Raw genomic sequence first — 19,309 nt, forward strand, 5'->3', positions numbered from 1 at the left:
TCGACTGGAGTTTGAATCTTCGGGGATAACGGGACACTTAAGATGTCGATTTTTTACCATTAAGCGTCATGGCATTTGTCAAATGTTCATGTGCGATTGTTACTAGGTTACTGTTTATTCTGATCTCAGTCAGAGTTTGGAGATTGCTTAAAGATGACAATACTGGTTTCTTACAATCCTCTTTCTACCCCTCGTTCTCGAAATGATCCTAACTTTGAAAATAAGAACGGAAAAGGATTATAAATGGTAAGATTCTGTTCATTTATTCTAGTATAGCCTACGTTATTTTAACATACTGTCTATAATTTGTCATGTGCAGGCAATCCAAATAGTTTAATCCTAAAGACATAACAGACAACAAATAAGATTACGTTTATTTTAACTGTAAAATTGGTTTTACATTGGATATTCGGTGATCTCCACGTCTTTTTGTTTAACATTTTGATTAATACTGTTGTCTTCTGGCTTTCAATCTTCAATAGCTCTTACACAAAGCATGCCATGACTATGGAAATTATATATTCTGAATCAGGGGAGGATGGACATGAAAACCAATTAATGTCGCTCAAACAGAAGGCGGAACTAACAGAGTCACTGACAACAACCAAAACGAAACAGGTGGGGTTTTGTGATTCTTTCTTTCATCATTTACGGAACTGTTGGTCTCTTCGACCAACTTGTAAACCTGAAAGACAGCAGCTTTAACAGTGTCCTAGTCTGAACTCTGGTCAAGCAATAAAGTGGTGTACACTTTGAGCTTTTCCCATAAGAACACATGAGGAGCAGTGACCAAATATCTCACTGCCATTTTAGGGATGTGGCAATCCACTCAAACAGAGTGAAATATACATCCTCCTCGTTGTTGTTAAAAGGGTGTACAAGCCGGCTGTTCCGATCAGGATAGCCTGACAGGATTCGGAGCGCTTGCAGATCAATTTCTATTAATCGAATGGCATGGACGCGTTCTTCTTGTTTTAGTCTGGCTGCACATTCTCATTCTTTTTGGGCTGCACATTTATCTTGTCTTCCCTATGCTGCAACTCTAATTTCTGTTGTTCAAGCTCTAATTTTTGTTGCTCCAACTTTTTTCAACTCTGGCTACTACTTTTGGATCGCCAGATGCCACTTTGATGTCATAATGCTTTGCGATGAGCAGAGTCACCTATGTGCATTCATCTAGCATCTCCCATGTATGGTTTTCCACAAATGCTTCCAACTTAAAGTCCATGACTTTATTTGTATTTTATTAGCCTGTGTGTTTATGTAACTTTCAAAATGACTCCACCAATCATATAACCCCTCAAGGTGGATGTCAGTGACAGAAACTCTACTACAAAAGTGTAATTTGAACACTCAGATATAGGTAGGTGAGTAGCGTGACTACCATACTCATGGGAAACAATGTGCCACATAAGCCCCCCCATTTTGTTACATTCCCCAACAAGAAAACCAATGATGTTGATCAAACAGAAGGGAGAACTAACCAATAATCACTGATACAACAACCAAAATTAAACAGATGGGAGTTTAGGAGGGGTCCTGACAGATACTCATGGGGGTGTCCACTGAAAGTTGACTAGCAACAACAACTGGAACCTAAAAGACACCCAAGAGCACCCACTCAATTTTGTCCTAGAAGACACAAACTAAATTAAAACCCACACCAAACCTAAAGACAGAAAGTGAACCAAAAATGTGTGTAAAACAACAACAGGGAAGATCAGACAAAGGAATATTTTTTTCTAGAACTCAAGTAGGTCACGCCAACTACAGGTGTTGACATTCCACATCTCCCAAGACACTTGGAGTACTGGACCAGCCACTCTTAAATAACACCTGGGCCAGCACAGGTGAAACACCTTCCCAATAATGAGATGGCAACCAGCACAGGTGTAATGCATGCTGACTAACAAGGTAACTCTAAATCGGTGCGTCCAACTGTATGTGCTAAAGTGCTAAAAGTCCAACCTCAAAACATAAATGAAAAAAACAAAACCTGTAACAGTAAACAAATAAACAAAATATTAAGGCTTTAAATCTTTAATAGCTCTCACACAAAGTGTGTCATGATTATGAAAATGAGACATTCTGAATCAGGAGAGGATGGACAAAAATCCACTGCTAATTTTTTGTTGACATTTTGAAGATAAGATTTAAAGTCGAAAGAATTGTTTAAATAGCTCTTACACAAAGCATGCCATGAAAATTATATATTGTGAATCGGGAGGATGGACTAAAATCCAAAGCTTTTAAAATATTTTTTGGGGAGAAAAACAAGTATTAGGTCTTTAAATCTTCAATAGCTCTTACACAAGGCATGCCATGACTATGCAAATTATATATTCTGAATCAGGGGAGGATGAACCAAAATCCACAACTTTTTCTTCATTTTTTTTGTTTTCATTTTCAAGAAAAACATTTATTCCGGCTTTAATCTCCAATAGCTCTTACACAAAGCTTGCTATGACTATGACAATTATATATTCTGAATCAGGGGAGGATGGACAAAAATTCACAACTCTTTAGCCCCCAAAACTCTGGTGGAAAAAGTCTACTCAGGCTTTAAATCTTCAATAGCTCTTACACAAAGCATGCTGTGACTATGCAAATAATACTGTATTTTCGGAATCAGAGGAGGATGGACAAAAATCCACTGTTTTCTTTATTTTTGTATTATTTATTAAAAAGCTAGGGTGGGATAGGGCAGTACCCATAGAATGAAGAATGACAAGTGCTTCCAAAATAATATGTGATTGTTTTGTCAAACATTCTGAAAAAATCATAAAGATAAAAAAGTGGTTGGAATTGGATTCATCCTGATATATATATATACATTTTTTTCCACCTTTATTTTACTAGGCAAGTCAGTTAAGAACAAATTCTTATTTTCAATGACGGCCTAGGAACAGTGGGTTAACTGCCTGTTCAGGGGCAGAACAACAGATTTGTACCTTGTCAGCTCGGGGGTAACCTTCCAGTTACTAGTCCGACACTCTAACCACTAGGCTACCCTGCCGCCCCATATGTGTTGGTTCCATTTAAATCAGTGTTTTCTGGCCGTTCTTTGGGCAGAAAATCCTCTTTTATTTTTGTAATTACATATTTATTCTGTATTTTTTACCACTGCTCTTGCCTTTGTGTTTGATTGCTATTCTGTGGGCTTAAGATTTACAAATATATATATATATATATATATAATAAAGAAAGTACATTTTCTATTTCAACCCGAGGTTCTCGCCAGCCATCTTGCATTTCCTGATCATTATCATTCCTTCCATCTGGATTTTGGAACTACATCATCAAGAAAACAAATCTAGTGGCCCTCAGGTACAGAAAACAGAGATGGAGAGAAGTCGTACAGCTCCATGTTCAGTGCATGCATGAAAGTTATGAAACATTTACTTAGAACTTCACTTATCTAATTTCAGTGTAAGAAAATTAACTAATGGGAAAACGTGAGAAGCATGATTTCTCTGAACAAAACTGGGGAATTTAACTGTTCAAACTTATCTAAACTGGAACTAGTTTTAGTTTCTAGACTATTCTACCTTTAACTTTTCTTAAATCTACTGTAGCTCGGACCCTTGACCCTTAATCCATAAATTAACATTCAGGAGACAAGGTAAATTCACATGGCCTATCTACACAGATGTTGATGTATTCACAAATTCACAGTCAACAACAGGGTCACATCGAAGTACTTTCCATTATTAACATACACTTAGTATACCAAACATTAACAACATCCCCTTTTGCCCCCAGAACAGTCTCAATTCGTCGGGGCATGGACTCTACAAGGCGTCGAAAGTGTTCCACAGGGATGCTGGCCCATGTTGACTCCAATGCTTCTCACAGTTGTGTCAAGCTGGCTATATGTCCTTTGGGTGTTGGAACATTCTTGATACACACGGGAAACTGTTGAGCGTGAAAAACCCAGCAGATCTGCAGTTCTTGACACAAACTGGTGTGCCTGGCACCAACTACCATACACCATTCAAAGGCACTTAAATATTTGTCTTGCCCATTCACCCTCTGAATGAGACATATACATAATCCATGTTTCAATTGTCTCAAGGCTTAAAATTCCTTCTTTAACCTGTCTCCTCCTCTTCATCTACACTGATTCAAGTGAATTTAACAAGTGACATCAATAAGGGATCATAGACTGACCAGGTGAAAACTATAGCTGTGTTCGAAAACTCATACTAACCGCACTAACCATACTATTTGTGACGTAAATTGAGTATATAGTATTCTTATTGGTCATAGTATGGATGTAGTTAATATGCCAGCAGTTCCTGTATGTCGTACTACATTCGCCAAAATACGAAGTATACAAGCAGTGGACACTAGGGTCCATAATGCAATTCTTCAGATAATGGGGATAGCTTCACATCGTTTTCAGATTTGAAGAAAATGGCAGAAAATATGCAGCCGAAGTCCAACAAGAGTGGATACAAATTCATTGCTTTCTAATTATGACAAATGCTAAGAAAATGTTGAGCAATGTAATAAGGTAATGACTTTTCAAATAAGTTACCTTACATATTATGTTGGCTGACAATTTGTTAGCTACGCTAACCTTACAAACCACATAGCATATCATTACTGTAGTATGCACTGGTATGTTAGCTAGCTACCTAACATTCATTGGCTACTAATACATCAAACTTGCCAGTATATTAACTATATGCTATCTAACTAACTACCCAACGTTTATTGACTTGCTTATTCCTGTCATTCTTAGCTTAGCTAAGTGGTATAGACGTTGTGCATTCTCAATGGACATTCGGGTGTTTTCGAAAATTCGCCCTGTCTATCTACTCCGAAGTCTCACACGCAGAATAACTGATGAATTTACGAACGCTCAACACCTGTTGAATATGGCCGGTGTCAGCAAATGTTGGCAAAAAAGTGTAATTAAATTGTTGCCAGCAATACAGTTACAGTCACCAATGCTCTGATAACATGAAAACTGCCTAACCAGCTCTGCTAGGGCGAGTAAAATGGTCAGAGTGAGATGGTCTCTCATTTGTGTCTGGAAGCAGCTAGCAAGCTAGCCAACATTAGCCAGTTAGCTTGGGTGCGTGACCATTGTTGTGAGGCCAGAATGCTCGGGTCAACCCTACTTCTTGGCCAGAGCATCCAGTGTGCACTCTGAATGCTCCAAGAGCGAAATGCTCAGAATTTACAAACTGACAACACTCTGAATTTCCGAACGATCAGATTGCACTCTGGCTCTCCAGATTGATTTTTAGAACACACCCAAAGTCGTAAAATGTCTAGCTAGTAATTTGTTATGCTTACAAGCTAGCAAGAGGTTGCATAGCAACAGCATCAACTTCTGTTAGACAGGCGAAGCGCTAGTACGCTCAACTGAAAGGATACCATTCGTTTAAAGTATACTAAAATAATCTAATAGCGTATAGTATGTAGTATATACTCATTAAGTATGTAGTATACAGTATGTTAGTATGGGTATTCGAACACATGGAAAGAGCAGATGTTCTTAATGTTTTGTATACTCAGTGTATAAGGTTATTTCAATCACAGTGACGGAGCTCTCAGGGGTCATTAGGGGACTCTTTCCTTGTCCTATCCCTACCCTGAGCCTTTTACTCTAGCACATTTTTGAGTGCTTATTATCTGTGGTTTGACCCTCTGTTCACTCTCTTGACATTCAAGGCTCTTTACCAACTCGTCCACGGTTTGCCTCATCAACTGGATCCTGGCCCTCCATCAGGTCCTGCTTATCCCTCTCATCATAGGGAAGTGGCTCATCCCACTGGGGAGCGGGGTATTGTGGGACACAGCTCCTGCTAATCTTCGTTGGCACTGCAGCTGACATCTTGGAGTTCACCAGTGAAACGATATCTGATATCAAGTTTTCGACTGTTAGTGCACACAATTGTTTTTTGAGCATACTACAAGAAGTATAATGACATGAATATATTGTCTGTATTATGTACAGTTCACAGATCATACAGGAGGCATGTACAGTGAATTCGGAAAGTATTCAGACCCTTCTTGTTTTCCACGTTACGTTACAGCCTTATTCTAAAATGGATTAGATACATTTTTTACCTCATCAATCTAAATAAATACCCCATAGTGACATAGCAAAACATTTTTGCTAATTTATTAAAAATCAAACACAGAAATCCCTTATTTACGTAAGTATTCAGATGCTTTGCTATGAGACTCAAAATTGAGCTCAGGTGCATCCTGTTTCCATTGATCACCCTTGAGATGTTTCTAATTTACAACTTGATGTTTCTTTAATTGTGGTAAATTCAATTGAAAGGACATGATGTGGAAAGGCACACAACTGTCTATATAAGGTCCCACAGTTTACAGTGCATGTCAGAGCAAAAACCAAGCCATGAGGTCAAAAGAATTGTTTGTAGAGCGTCAAGACAGGACTGTGTCACAGTGTCCTCCCATCAATCTTAAATGGAAGAAGTTTGGAACCACCAACTCTTCCTAGAGCTGACTGCCTGGCCAAACTCAGCAATTGGGGAAGAAGGGCATTGGTCAGGGAGGTGACCAAAAACCTGATGGTCACTGACAGAGCTCCAGTGTTCCTCTGTGGAAAGGGGAGAACCTTTCAGAAGGAGAACCATCTCTGCAGCACCAAACAGGCCTTTATGGTAGAATGACCAGATGGAAGCCACTCCTCAGTAAAAGGCACATGACAGCCTGCTTGGAGTTTGCCAAAAGGCACCCACAGGACTCTCAGACCATGAGAAAAAAAGATTTCAATCTTTGTTTCATCAGACCAGACAATCTTTGGCCTGAAGGCCATGCGTCACGTCTGGACGAAACCTGGCACCATCCCTATGGTGAAGCAAGGTGGTGTCAGCATCATGCTTTGGGGATGTTGTTTGGCAGCAGGGACTGGGAGACTAGTCAGGATTTAGGAAAAGATGAACGGAGCAATATACAGAGAGATCCTTGATGAAAACCTACTCCAGTACGCTTAGGACCTCAGACTGGGGTGAAGGTTCACCTTCCAACAGGACAATGACCCGAAGCACACAGCCAAGACAACGCAGGAGTGGCTTCGGTACAAGTCTCTGAATGTCCTTGAGTGTCCCAGCCAGAGCCCGGACTTGAACCGAATCGAACATCTCTGGAGATGTCACGCCCTGACCTTGGAGATCCATATTATTCTCTATGTTTGGTTAGGTCAAGGTGTGACTCAGGTGGGAAAGTCTATGTTTTCGGTTTCTTTGTTTTTGGCCGTGTGTGTTTCCCAATCAGAAGCAGGTGTCTATCGTTGTCTCTCATATATAAGTTGTCATTTTACTTTTGTGTTTTTGTGGGATCTTGTTTCTGTCTGACAGAACTGTGTGCTTTCGTTTTTTTGTCTTTGTTATTTTGCTTGGTGTCATCAATAAAAATACAATGTCTTACTACCCCTCTGCGCCTTGGTCTCCTTCTCCCAATGAGAGCCTTTCCAGGAGAGATCTGAAAATAGCTTGCAGCGACGCTCTCCATGCAACCTGACAGCTTGAGAGGATCTGCAGAAAAGAATGGGAGATACTCCCCAAATACAGGTGTGCTAAGCTTGTAGCATCTTAGCCAAGAAGGCTCAAGGCTGTAATCGCTGCCAAAGGTGCTTCAACAAAGTAATAAGTAAAGATTCTGAATACTTATGTAAATGTTATTTCATTTTTACTTTTTAATACATTTGCAACCATCTCTAAAAATCTGTTTTTGATTTGTCATTATGGGGTATTGTGTGTAGATTGATGAGGGAATTTGATACATTTTAGAATAAGGCTGTAATGTAACAAAATTTGGAAAAAGTCAACCAGTCTGAAAACTTTCCAAATGCACTATATAGGTCTAAAAAGGGCCTTAAATGGCCACTTTCATAATACATTGTTTGTGATTCTAATGTAAAACCCATTTAAACATCCTGTCTCCCAATTGTTGCTATGTGAGAATTACCAGAACAATGAGATACCAAAAACATTTACCACTCCCGCTGGCGTAGAATCGGCCCATTGACTAGTTGAGCTGTGTGTTCTGTATTCCTCCCAGGGAGAACAGCCCTCAGCTGGTGTATATAATCCTAGCGGGGTGGACCTGTAGCATCTTACAGTTTCCTCAATCTGGCTGATGGGTCTACATTTAATTTTATTTTTCATATATGCAGTGAACTTAACTCTCCTCGACACCAGCTATGGAGATCTGTTCGAATGTCGAGGCTCATATTCTTTAGGGTGAATTACAGATTTGATGATTTTTACATGCAGATGCCAAGACTTTCATGGTGGGTTTGAGGGTATATGAGTGGGACAGCCATAATCATAGACAGCATTATGGATGTCACATCTATGAAGGTAAACCTTAAGATTTCTGTTGTAGACATTTAACTGCAGAAAGCCTCCACCACAGCCCCACCTACTTTATCAAGTTCTCTTTGTAGCATGACTGTGGCCAGAAAAGACACACCCAATAAGGGATATGTTTAGAATTTGGCTAACGAGACAAACCAGCGCTACCGTAGCCAAGTTGCAAAACAAACAGCGGAGCTGATTTGTGTGCTTATCACCACTTCCTACACAAACTACTAGGATCTCAAAGATAATAGGAAGATGCAACACTTAAAGATGCACTCAGGGATCCATATTCATAACATTTTACGAATTGGATTCATAACATATGTAAATTGAAAAATGCGTATCCTACAAATTGCAAAAATCGTAACATATCACATAAATGGATGAGATGGTAATATACTATTGGATGTTAACAAAAAACAGGGATCACTTTTGGCTCGTGAACAACACTCACTACTGACTGAAATAATGTAAAAGCTAGATTGCATCTTAAAAGGGATAGTTTGGAATTTTGGCAATTTCCCTTGAGCTAGTTAGCAATTGTGCTAATGCTTGGCAGCAACTTCCTTCAAGCTAAATGCAGACACATAAAAATGGTATCCATGAGGTCATCTGACTCTGGGTAGATAAAGGGCTTCATTACCAAAATTCCAAATGATCCCTTTAATCTCTACAGGATTGTTGGGTCCACCGCGGGACGGTTGAGTTAACACGATTAGCATGAGGTTATAACAACATTTCCCAGGACAGACATCTGATATTGGCAAAAAGCTTAAATTCTTGTTAATCTAACTGCACTGTCCAATTTACAGTAGCGATGACAGTGAAATAATACCTTGCTATCGTTTGAGAGTGCACAGTTGTGAACTTGAAAAGTTACTAATAAACCAATTAAGCACATTTGGGCAATCTAGAGCCAAAATTTAACAAATGCAATGGTTCATTGGATCAGCCTAAAACTTTGCACATACACCGCTGCCATCTAGTGGCCAAAATCTAAATTGCGCCTGGGCTGGAATAATACATCATGCCTTTCTCTTGCATTTCAAAGATAGTACAAAAATGCACTTACAAGATGCAATTGTAAGTTTCCACAATAATTGAAGAATAGGGGTAGGGTGGTAGAGAAATCAACAGACCATGAATGTAATAAGAACTCTTAGGTGCTGGCTCAAGGCTGATAGCTACCACTACAAAATGTCAGTTCAGAACAAGGTTGAGGCGGGTGGTCAGGTTAAGGGGAGTGTTGAAACTCTGGGGGCGCTATATCATTTTTGGATAAAAAGACGTGCCCGTTTTAAGCGCAATATTTTTTGTCACAAAAAGATGCTCGACTATGCATATAATTGGTAGCTTTGGAAAGAAAACACTCTGACGTGTCCAGAACTGCAAAGATATTCTCTGTGCGTGCCCTAGAACGTGAGCTACAGGCAAAACCAAGATGAGACGGCATCCAGGAAATGAGCAGGATTTTTGAGGCTCCGTTTTCCATTGTCTCCTTATATGGCTGTGAATGCGAGAGGAGTGAGTCTGCCCTTTCTGTCGTTTTCCCCAAGGTGTCTGCAGCATTGTGACGTATTTGTAGGCATATCATTGGAAGATTGACCATAAGAGACCACATTTACCAGGTGTCCGCCAGGTGTCCTGCGCCGAAATTGGTGCGCAAAACTCAGCTGCAAGTATTTTTCCATGGAATTCAGAGAAGAAAGCAGGCTTCCACGAACGATATATCAATGAAGAGATATGTGAAAAAACACCTTGAGGATTGATTCCAAACAACGTTTGCCATGTTTCGGTCGATATTATGGAGTTAATTCGGAAAAGGTTTGACGTTGTAGGTGACTGAATTTTCGGTTCGTTTCGGTAGCCAAATGTGATGTACAAAACGGAGCGATTTCTCCTACACAAAGACGCTTTCAGGAAAAACTGCACATTTGCTAACTGAGAGTCTCCTCATTGAAAACATCCGAAGCTCTTCAAAGGTAAATGATTTTATTTATTTGGTTATCTGGTTTTTGTGAAAATGTTGCGTGCTAAATGCTACTCAAAATGCTAAGCTAGCTTAGCATACTCTTACACAAATTAGTGAATTGCTATGGTTCAAAAGCATATTTTGAAAATCTGAGATGACAGTGTTGTTAAGAAAATGCTAAGCTTGAGAGTAGGCACATTATTTTCATTTTATTTGCGATTTTCAAAAATCGTTAACGTTGCGTTATGCTAATGAGCCTGAGGCTTTAGTCACGATCCCGGATCCGGGATGGGGAGTTTCAAGATTAATGGAAGAAGATGTTCACATTCACTGTTCAGATAACTGAGAATCATGTCCAGGGAGTACTGACATTAACAATGTGGTCCTGAAAGGAAAGAGAAGGAACTTAGGCTATAGCACTGCTATAATGTGAATTACATGACTTACTGTTTCATATTTTTGTATAACGTACTTTCAGACTACTGAAACCCCACCCGATGTGGTGGAAGTTGTCTAACCAGATCAGAACACCTTCGAGGACCACCTTCAGGAAGGTACTGAGAACGATGGAGGTTTTTGAATAGGTAAAAATGATTGTCCGCTGTTAATTTCTTTCCTGGCCCGCCAAGAAATGTAAGAAATTAATTTGTAATATAATAGTGTTTATTCCTCTTATCAAGGGGAGACTGAACGTTGACAAGGCGTAGGAGAGCTACCAGAGCAGAATCAAGAAGGGGACCAAGTGCCACGACATCCGGGATAATTACTTAGTTTGGAAGGCGAGACCTGGGACACCTCGTTGCTGTCGCTCCTATCTGGGTTCACCATCTGTTAAGGTGAATAACAAATCTCAAATAACTATTTGCATACAATATAACCTGAAGCTAGTTTTAGTTTCCCTAACACTGATATTTCTCTTTGTCGTCCCTCAGTGGATGTTGTAATAATGGCGCTGTGAGTCAGGTGAAACGTTTAATAAAACAAAACCAGTAATGACAATTCCATAAGGCCACATGCCTTATGGTTTGAGCACATCTGTAACAGGAGTTGACATACCGAGTGACATTCTGCACCAAGGTGGGCCACCAGTACTTCTCAGCGATGGAGTAGATGGTGCGAGGAATACCTGGATGTCCAGTGACGACAGCTGTGTTCCCAGGTCAGCAGCCAATCATCCCAAACCACTGGACCCACAACTCAGATGGGATTATGGGTTCCCTCTGGACAGGAACCTCTCCCGAATCGTAGATATGGGACAGAGCATCAACCTTGATGTTCTCAGAATCTGGGCGATAGGTCAGCATGAAGTCGAACCTGGCGAAGAAAAATGCCCACCTGGCTTATCGCAGATTCAGTCTCCTCGCTGTCCTTATGTACTCTAGATTCCGATGGTCGGTGAGGATAACGAATGGTTCCTTGGCGCCTTCCAGCCAGTGTCTCCATTCCGCCAATGCCAATTTCACCACCAGGAACTCCCGATCACCAATGTCGCAATTTCATGGATTTCATGGAGAAAAAGGACAAGGATACAATTACAATGGGTTACCCTGTCTTTGTTTTAAAACTGCCCCCACGCCCAGCTCAGATGAGTCTACCTCAACCACAAAAGGAAGCGTTGGATCTGGGTGTTATAGCAAGGAGGCATAAGACTCTAGCTCCTCCTGTCCTTTCTCCCAGATGGCCGTAGCCCAGTCCAATGCCCGCCCTGATCATTAGAGAAATAACCGAGGCAATCTTAGACCTCTCATGTTGGGGGCTCCCTTCTGGTGTGAAAAATAGAGGGAGCACTGAAGGAGGAAGCCACCGCATTTGAATGGTGTAATGTTGTATTTATCTGGGAGGGATGGGCATCGCTGAATCGGCCATTGCGCTGGCTCGTTGGGTAGACTGGCTCTAGAGTATCCTCCGATACTGGGCTGCTTGACACTGCAAACTACAGAGAACCTCTTCCATGGCCGTCCCCAGTTCAGCCAGCTGGTCATGGTGTTGATGTAGAAGGTACCCTTGTTCGTTGACCGTCTAAGAGAGTTCCGACTTTTCTGCTGCTTCCATAGTTTGAGTTGGTATTCTGTAATAACAGAGCTGTGAGTCGGGAAGCAGGTGCAGCAGTTAATAAAACAACAAAATCAGCAACAAGTCAATTCAAAAACAAAAACAATACCAACTGGTGAAAAAACATAGGGGAGTGACATTTAAAGGGGAGGAAATCATGAAGGTAACGGAGTCCAGGTGTGAATCATAATGATTAACAGGAGTACGTAATATTGAATACCAGGTGTGCATAATGATGAATCCCAGGACCGGTGGTTAGTATTCTGGCGACGTCGTATGCCGGGGGAGGAGCAGGAGAAGATGTGACAGAGGCCAACAATCTTTTCCAGTTGAAGCAGTCGAATGGTCGACCACTGAAAGCACTGATGCAAAGCCCAATTGACAGAGTATGTTAAGCTTTGGTTGACATTTGAGAAAGCATGAAAATGTATCTCTTCAATTTACCTCTCCACATGACTTTAGGACCATTGACTGTCCAAGCCCCCCAGGAATAATCCCATCCACCAGAACCATTGAGTTTGGATCGGTCTGATTCTCTGTGCTCTGAGTCGGACCAGCTTGCGTTAGGCTATACCTTCCAAAAGTGTTAAAGTACATATCTCCCATTTAGAACTCTGCACTAATCCATCAAATTGTCACACAGTAAAGTATAACCTGTGTGTTTGCTTGTTTACGTCTCCTACCCTGTTCCCTTTAACTCTGCTACTGTTCTCCAGGGCCTAGGGGTTCTGCCCAACACCCAGACGTGGATCCACCTGATGTCCTCCATTACCTCCATGTGACTGGAACGAATTACAAAAATCCCTGAAGTTGGAGACTTTTATCTCCTTCACCAACTTCAAACATCTGCTATCTGAGCAGCTAACCGATTGTTGCAGCTGTACATAGTCTATTGGTAAATAGCCCACCCATTTTCACCTACCTCATCCCCATACTGTTTTTATTTATTTACTTTTCTGCTCTTTTGCACACCAATATCTCTACCTGTACACAACCATCTGATCATTTATCATTCCAGTGTTAATCTGCAAAATTGTAATTATTCGCCTACCTCCTCATGCCTTTTGCACACAATGTATATAGACTCCCCTTTTTTTCTACTGTGTTATTGACTTGTTAATTGTTTACTCCATGTGTAACTCTGTGTTGTCTGTTCACACTGCTATGCTTTATCTTGGCCAGGTCGCAGTTGCAAATGAGAACTTGTTCTCAACTAGCCTACCTGGTTAAATAAAGGTGAAAATATAAATACCAACACTCCAACTTTTCATTACCTCACCTGCAGCTACTGTTATTGTCATGTTGTCATTATCTGCTAAGAAAGCTTTCTTGCTCTATCATATTGGGCACATAATGTGAGATACACAGATTAACTAAGAACACTAGCATTGCAAACACTCAGATGAAAGAAAGCAGCAGTGCCTGGACTTTGCAGGATCCTACTTCAAGTTCCCCTTCCGAGACTGGCTGCCTGTTGAGAACAGGCAGAACCTCCCACCCACACAGCAAGCACCTCAATATTCCACACACCAGAATTCAGTATTTTAGTCCATTATTCCCATGTGAGTGTACAAAAAAAATAATCTGAAAATGACACAACTGTACCAAAAAAATGTCAAGTTTGTGTTAAAATCTTTAATTATTGCTAGGTTGGTTTTCACAGCGGTTTCACAATGTGTTCATTATAAGTTATCCTTTGATGGTATTTGTTCCACATTATTCATTGTATCCTAGAATTTACGATATAGATACAACCACAAGGTGTACTAATGAGCTATGAGATAGAAAGAAATCATAGCAGACTACTAAAATTATATTATTTCAGTGTAGATAAGGTTCAAATAAAAACATGACAGGCAGACAAGCCAGTGTATGAATCAAACAGATTTGCCAAGGAATGGAGTGGAAATTAGCTAACTTCGATCTGTAAGGTAAGTAACTTTAATGCGTCAAGCACATTACAGGTTCTTTGCCATTTCTGAAACCTGGCAACGTTTAAGACATGGATTTCATGTTGTAATGTTAACAAGGTACCCAAAAGTAGTTTGAAGAAATGTTTTAATTTTATTAGCTAAACAATACCTGTTTAAACAGCGAAATTGTCACTGAAATTAGCCTTGCAGTCTACCAATTATTTGTAATTATGTTCCAGCTCCCAGCTATCCCCAACCAGAAAAAAGAAACTGTCCCGCAGCTGAATATAGTTGATCGTTGTGTTAAACCCTGATAAGGTATGACTTGCTAAAAACTGAAATATACACTTGAAAGCATCAAACTGAAGGCATGAATGCAGAAACAGTGACAGATTAAGTTATTATTGCCTGATAAAAAAACAAACAATTTACAAGTATCAGTTCTGCAAAAGTGCAATTTATTGAAAATATACTGTCACTTTAGATCAAACTTTTTTTTTTACATAAAAGTTATTTACAGAATAGTTATTCATATTAGATAGAAAAAGGACAAACAAAGAAAGAACAAAGAAACAAAAAAAATCAAATTAACAAATTCAATACACATCCATAATTGTACTCTTTTTCAGGTCCTTTGAGTAGAGCCATGTGACATTTACATCGTGACCGTGCTGGCAGGTAGAGTGGTTTTGTCCAGGTCGTCAAAGTATGGATGGCTCATAGCCTGTCTAGCAGAGATCCTCTTGGGTGGGTCATAGATCAGCGTTTTCTACAAATGAGGACAATAGGAAATTATGAAGCGACACATTCTACAGAAGGTGGTACATGGTCACTTTCATTTGTATCCTAAAGACTACTGCCGTGCTGACAGAACAATAGGTCACTTCAATAACACTAATACTATCCAAAACACAACCAGCCCCTTGAAAAAGACAGGTGTGCACCGGGCTTCTACAGTAACAATGTTTCATTATCAATCTGAATAATTATTAGGAGAACAGGGAAATTGTCTTACAGCGAGCAGATCAATGCCATTCTTATCTAGGTTTTTCACCATGGAGGACAGATTCCCTGACTTCCACTTGGGGAATGTGTTCTTGTAGTCAGGCAGAGATTCTACCTCTGGCCAGATGTCATTGTTGGGAGTACCAAGGGCCCTGGAAAAGAAAGAAACCATGCTTGATAAATACTTAATTCAAGGAGACAATAAAATGTCATACAGTATTCCCAACATGGAGCAATTATCTGTGTTGACTGTTAATCACTCAATTTGTCTGCCTGTCAATTCTGGATGGCTCATTGCCCACCACAGCTCAATCAAATGTCCTAATCGAGCATCAAATAGCTACATTGTCTACAACAAAAACACTAACAATCAAATTTATTGATTAACCAACCGAGATGTTGGTAGCAGTAGGATTTGTTATATTACAGATGTGTATATTCACGTGCAAATATGCTGAGTGTACAGAACATTAGGAACACCTGCTCTTTCCATGACATACTGACCAGGTGAATCCAGGTGAAAGCTATGATCCCTTATTTATGTCACCTGGTGTAACTCAACATTAGAAAGGTGTTCTAAATGTTTTGTACACTCAGTGTATACCTGAAGATCCTGAAGAGCTGGTCAATCTCTGAGTCTCCATGGAAAAGTGGTTTCTTTGTGGCCAACTCCGCAAAGATGGTCCCGATACTCCAGACATCCACAGGGGTGGAGTACCGTGCGGCACCCAGCAGAACCTCAGGGGCCCTGTACCACAGTGTCACAACCTGGACACAAAGACACAGTTAATGATGCCATTAAAATGTATGTGTACACACACACACATGTAAAGTAATGCTATCATAAGGTGTGTATCTGCTAATGCTCTTTGGAAATTAACTATGTGGTGTTCTGGCTTACCTCGTGGGTATATACCCGGACTGGCACCCCGAAGGCCCTGGCCAACCCAAAGTCTGCCAGCTTGATCACTCCCTTGTTGTCAATCAGCAGGTTCTGGGGCTTCAGGTCTCTGTGGAGGACCCTTCTACAGTGGCAGAACAGGATGCCCTCCAAGATCTGGTACAGATAGCTCTGGATGGGGGAGATGGTAGCAGAGGGTTAAAATTCACCTACTGGCAAGAAACACTGTTTACAGTCCAATACAACTTGGACTAAAAACACTAAGTTGGTATACTAAGAGCAGAAAGTGAAAAAAATACAAACAAAGCTATGTGCATCATGACTGCCCCGCCCTCAGTGGGGTCGATACCTTCACAAGCATGGGGTCGATACCTTCACAAGCATGGGGTCCATGTACTGGCCCGAGGGGATAGAGTCTAGGTATTTCTTCAGGTCCATGGAAAGGAACTCAAAGATGAGGTACAGTCTGGACTCCTGCATCAGCACATCTAGAAGGCTGTTTGGAGACAAAATACATGTTATTTGTTTATGTAGACACTAGACAGCTAATAAGATATGGCAATTGCAAGACTTGCTCAGAGCCTATTTAGAATGATGCTGTGTCTGAGCTTTGAACTGTTAAGACATCACATCAACTTTCGTGCTGCCTGGCTACTGTAAACTCTTTAGGAACCCCACAGACACAAACACACTACATACCGTACAACATTAGGGTGCGCTAGCTCTTTGAGCAGAGAGATCTCTCTGACAGCTGTGCTGGGCACTCCCTCCTCCTCACTCTCCAGTCGGATCTTCTTCATGGCCACTACCTGGCCTGTCGACTTGTGTCTGCCTTTGTACACAACCCCATAGGTACCTGGAAATCACAGCAACAATCATGCTTTACTATGTTGTGTAGCCACCGTGATGAATAATGTATAGCGGCAAATGGTAACGCTACACCAAGTCTTGAATCAACAGGACCCTGAAGTGTAACTTTTTTTTTATACCTTTATTTAACTCGGCAAGTCAGTTAAGAACAAATTCGTATTAACAATGACAGCCAACCCCGGACGATGCTGGGCCAATTGTGCGCCGCCCTATGGGACTCCCAATCACGGCCGGATGTGATACAGCCTGGATTCAAACCAGGGAGTGTAGTGACACCGCTTGCACTAAGATGCAGTGCCTTAGACCGCTGCACCACAAGTGTCTACCCCCAAGCAATAAGATTGCAAAATAGTGAACAGAAATCTCTAGACTATCTGCATTGCCCCCCCTTTTTACTGACTCTTGACTCATCACATATGCAGCTGTTTGCTATCCTGTTGCCTAATCACTAACCCCTACCTATGTGTACATATCTACCTCAATTACCTTGTATCCCTGCACATCGACTTGGTATTGGTACCCCGTGTATAGCCAAGTTATCGTTATCCGTTATTATCGTTCTATATTTAATTTTTTTCATCTCTGCATTGTTGGGAGGGGCCAATAAATAAGCATTTCAACGTTAGTTTACGAAGTATGTGACAAGTTAAATTAGATTTGATTAACTGGTTGGAAGAAAATACAAAGAAGAAAATCTAATGACATGCACACAAATCTAGCAAGCTAGATATAGCAGGTTCAAAATTATATACATATTAGTCTAGATAGAGAGTTTGGGGGGGACAAATCAAAGTTGAGGAAATAACATACCTTCTCCGATTTTCTCTATTTTCACGTAATCATCCATTGTTCCCTGAAAAAAAAACAGTCTAAGTTACGACGAAAGCCATTCATGCAACTTAAAATGAACGATAGGTCAAAATAGCCAACTTAGTTTGTGTTTGTTGGAGGTAATTACAGTAGCTAGAGTTAGTTAAGAAACCTCCCGCAATCTAACAAGTGCTAGAGAAAAAAAAGCATGACATCCGCGTTAAGAAAAATAGTCAACTAACGTTACCTACCTAACTTCGGTAGCCAGCCAACAATAAACATTATATTAGTATCATTACTCGATAACAAAACAGTATAACATTACTGTGATATTTAATGTGACGCCTTGTTAGTAATAATTTCCAATATCCCCGTTTTCAAAAGCTGTGCATGTGATAGCTAGCTAGCGAATGTTTCCCTCGATGCTAGCTAGTTACATTTTCAATTTCATGACAACTGCTACAATACAATCGATCAAACAAAGAATACATGTTGCTAAAAATGTAAAACTTTTATACCGGTTGTGCCATGTCGTTGTGTAACGCGACTGTTGAATGGAAAATTAGTGTGGCTCTATTACAGTCAGCTAGCTAGAGTACTACTGCTGGGTACACTCTTTTCGAATTGGCCGCGGGCATGCTAGCTTTCAAAACCAAGCAATCACGTCGCTGGGTGTCTTTCAAAAGCGCCAATCGGGAGGAGGCCAATTCGAAGCAGGATATGATGGTTTTAAAGTTTAAACAGAGAGGAAGGGGCGAAGCGAGATGGAAACTTAAATATGTCTCCTGCAGCAAGGTGGCTTTCCCCCCCCCCCCCCCCCACCAAGCAGAGTTTTTGTATGGAGGTCAATTAGGAGGTCGAATTTGGTCAACAAAAATGCAATGTCTTATGTGCTACATGAGTCTTATTTGATCGAATATAAGTTGTTACGATTTTACTGACATCGCAGCAACTTTGAGAAAAAAACTATTTATATTCGAGTTGTGCCTGGGTTATTGCTATACGATATCATTGGGGCGTCCCTACCCTAAACACGAACCTTAATACCTACCATTACTTTAACAATAAACCCCTGGCCCCTTGATAACGTCAGAGTTGGGACGTCCCAAGGATTCCATATAGCAAGAACCGGTGTGCCTGTTGTTCAATCAAATCAAACTTTATTTGCCACATGCACTGAATACAACAAGTGTAGACTTTACCGTGAAATGCTTACTTACAAGCCCTTAACCAACAGTGCAGTTCAAGAAGAAGAAAATATTTACCAAGTAGGCTAAAATAAAAAGTAATAATAAAAAGTTACAATGAGAATAACTAGGCTATATACAGGGGCACCGGTACCGAGTCAGTGTGCAGGGGTACAGGCTAGTTGACGTAATCTGTACATGTAGTGGCTATGCATAGGTAACAAACAAACAGCGAGTAGCAGCAGTGT

The 19,309-nt window shown here is 40.6% G+C and overlaps 1 protein-coding gene, 1 long non-coding RNA gene and 1 pseudogene across 3 annotated transcripts; 2 read left to right on the forward strand and 1 right to left on the reverse strand.

Moving 5' to 3' along the window:
* On the forward strand, positions 1 to 7,418 carry LOC135511390 (transmembrane protein 26-like; annotated as a pseudogene).
* A 2,758-nt stretch (positions 7,419 to 10,176) lies between these two features.
* LOC135511618 (uncharacterized) lies at positions 10,177 to 13,618 on the forward strand. Its single transcript, XR_010451279.1, has 3 exons — positions 10,177 to 10,907; positions 11,004 to 11,159; positions 13,092 to 13,618. It is a non-coding gene; the product is annotated as an uncharacterized LOC135511618 (long non-coding RNA).
* A 1,107-nt stretch (positions 13,619 to 14,725) lies between these two features.
* On the reverse strand, positions 14,726 to 18,517 carry LOC135512281 (cyclin-dependent kinase 1-like). 2 transcript variants are annotated; one of them, XM_064934128.1, is made up of 8 exons: positions 18,393 to 18,509; positions 17,875 to 17,917; positions 16,894 to 17,050; positions 16,567 to 16,690; positions 16,195 to 16,365; positions 15,898 to 16,061; positions 15,304 to 15,445; positions 14,726 to 15,057 (listed from the first exon to the last, which is right to left on the reverse strand). In XM_064934128.1, exons 1-8 carry the CDS (start codon positions 18,402 to 18,404, stop codon positions 14,944 to 14,946), a joined length of 927 nt encoding a protein of 308 aa, XP_064790200.1. In that variant the 5' UTR covers positions 18,405 to 18,509; the 3' UTR covers positions 14,726 to 14,943. The 2 variants fall into 2 exon arrangements, with proteins under 2 accessions (XP_064790200.1, XP_064790201.1); XM_064934129.1 differs by lacking the exons at positions 14,726 to 15,057; positions 15,304 to 15,445; positions 15,898 to 16,061 and having other exon boundaries at positions 16,278 to 16,365; positions 16,544 to 16,690; positions 18,393 to 18,517.
* Between the last annotated feature and the right edge of the window lie 792 nt (positions 18,518 to 19,309).

Source organism: Oncorhynchus masou, chromosome 24, assembly GCF_036934945.1.
Source record: "Oncorhynchus masou masou isolate Uvic2021 chromosome 24, UVic_Omas_1.1, whole genome shotgun sequence".
Taxonomy (NCBI): Eukaryota; Metazoa; Chordata; class Actinopteri; order Salmoniformes; family Salmonidae; genus Oncorhynchus; species Oncorhynchus masou.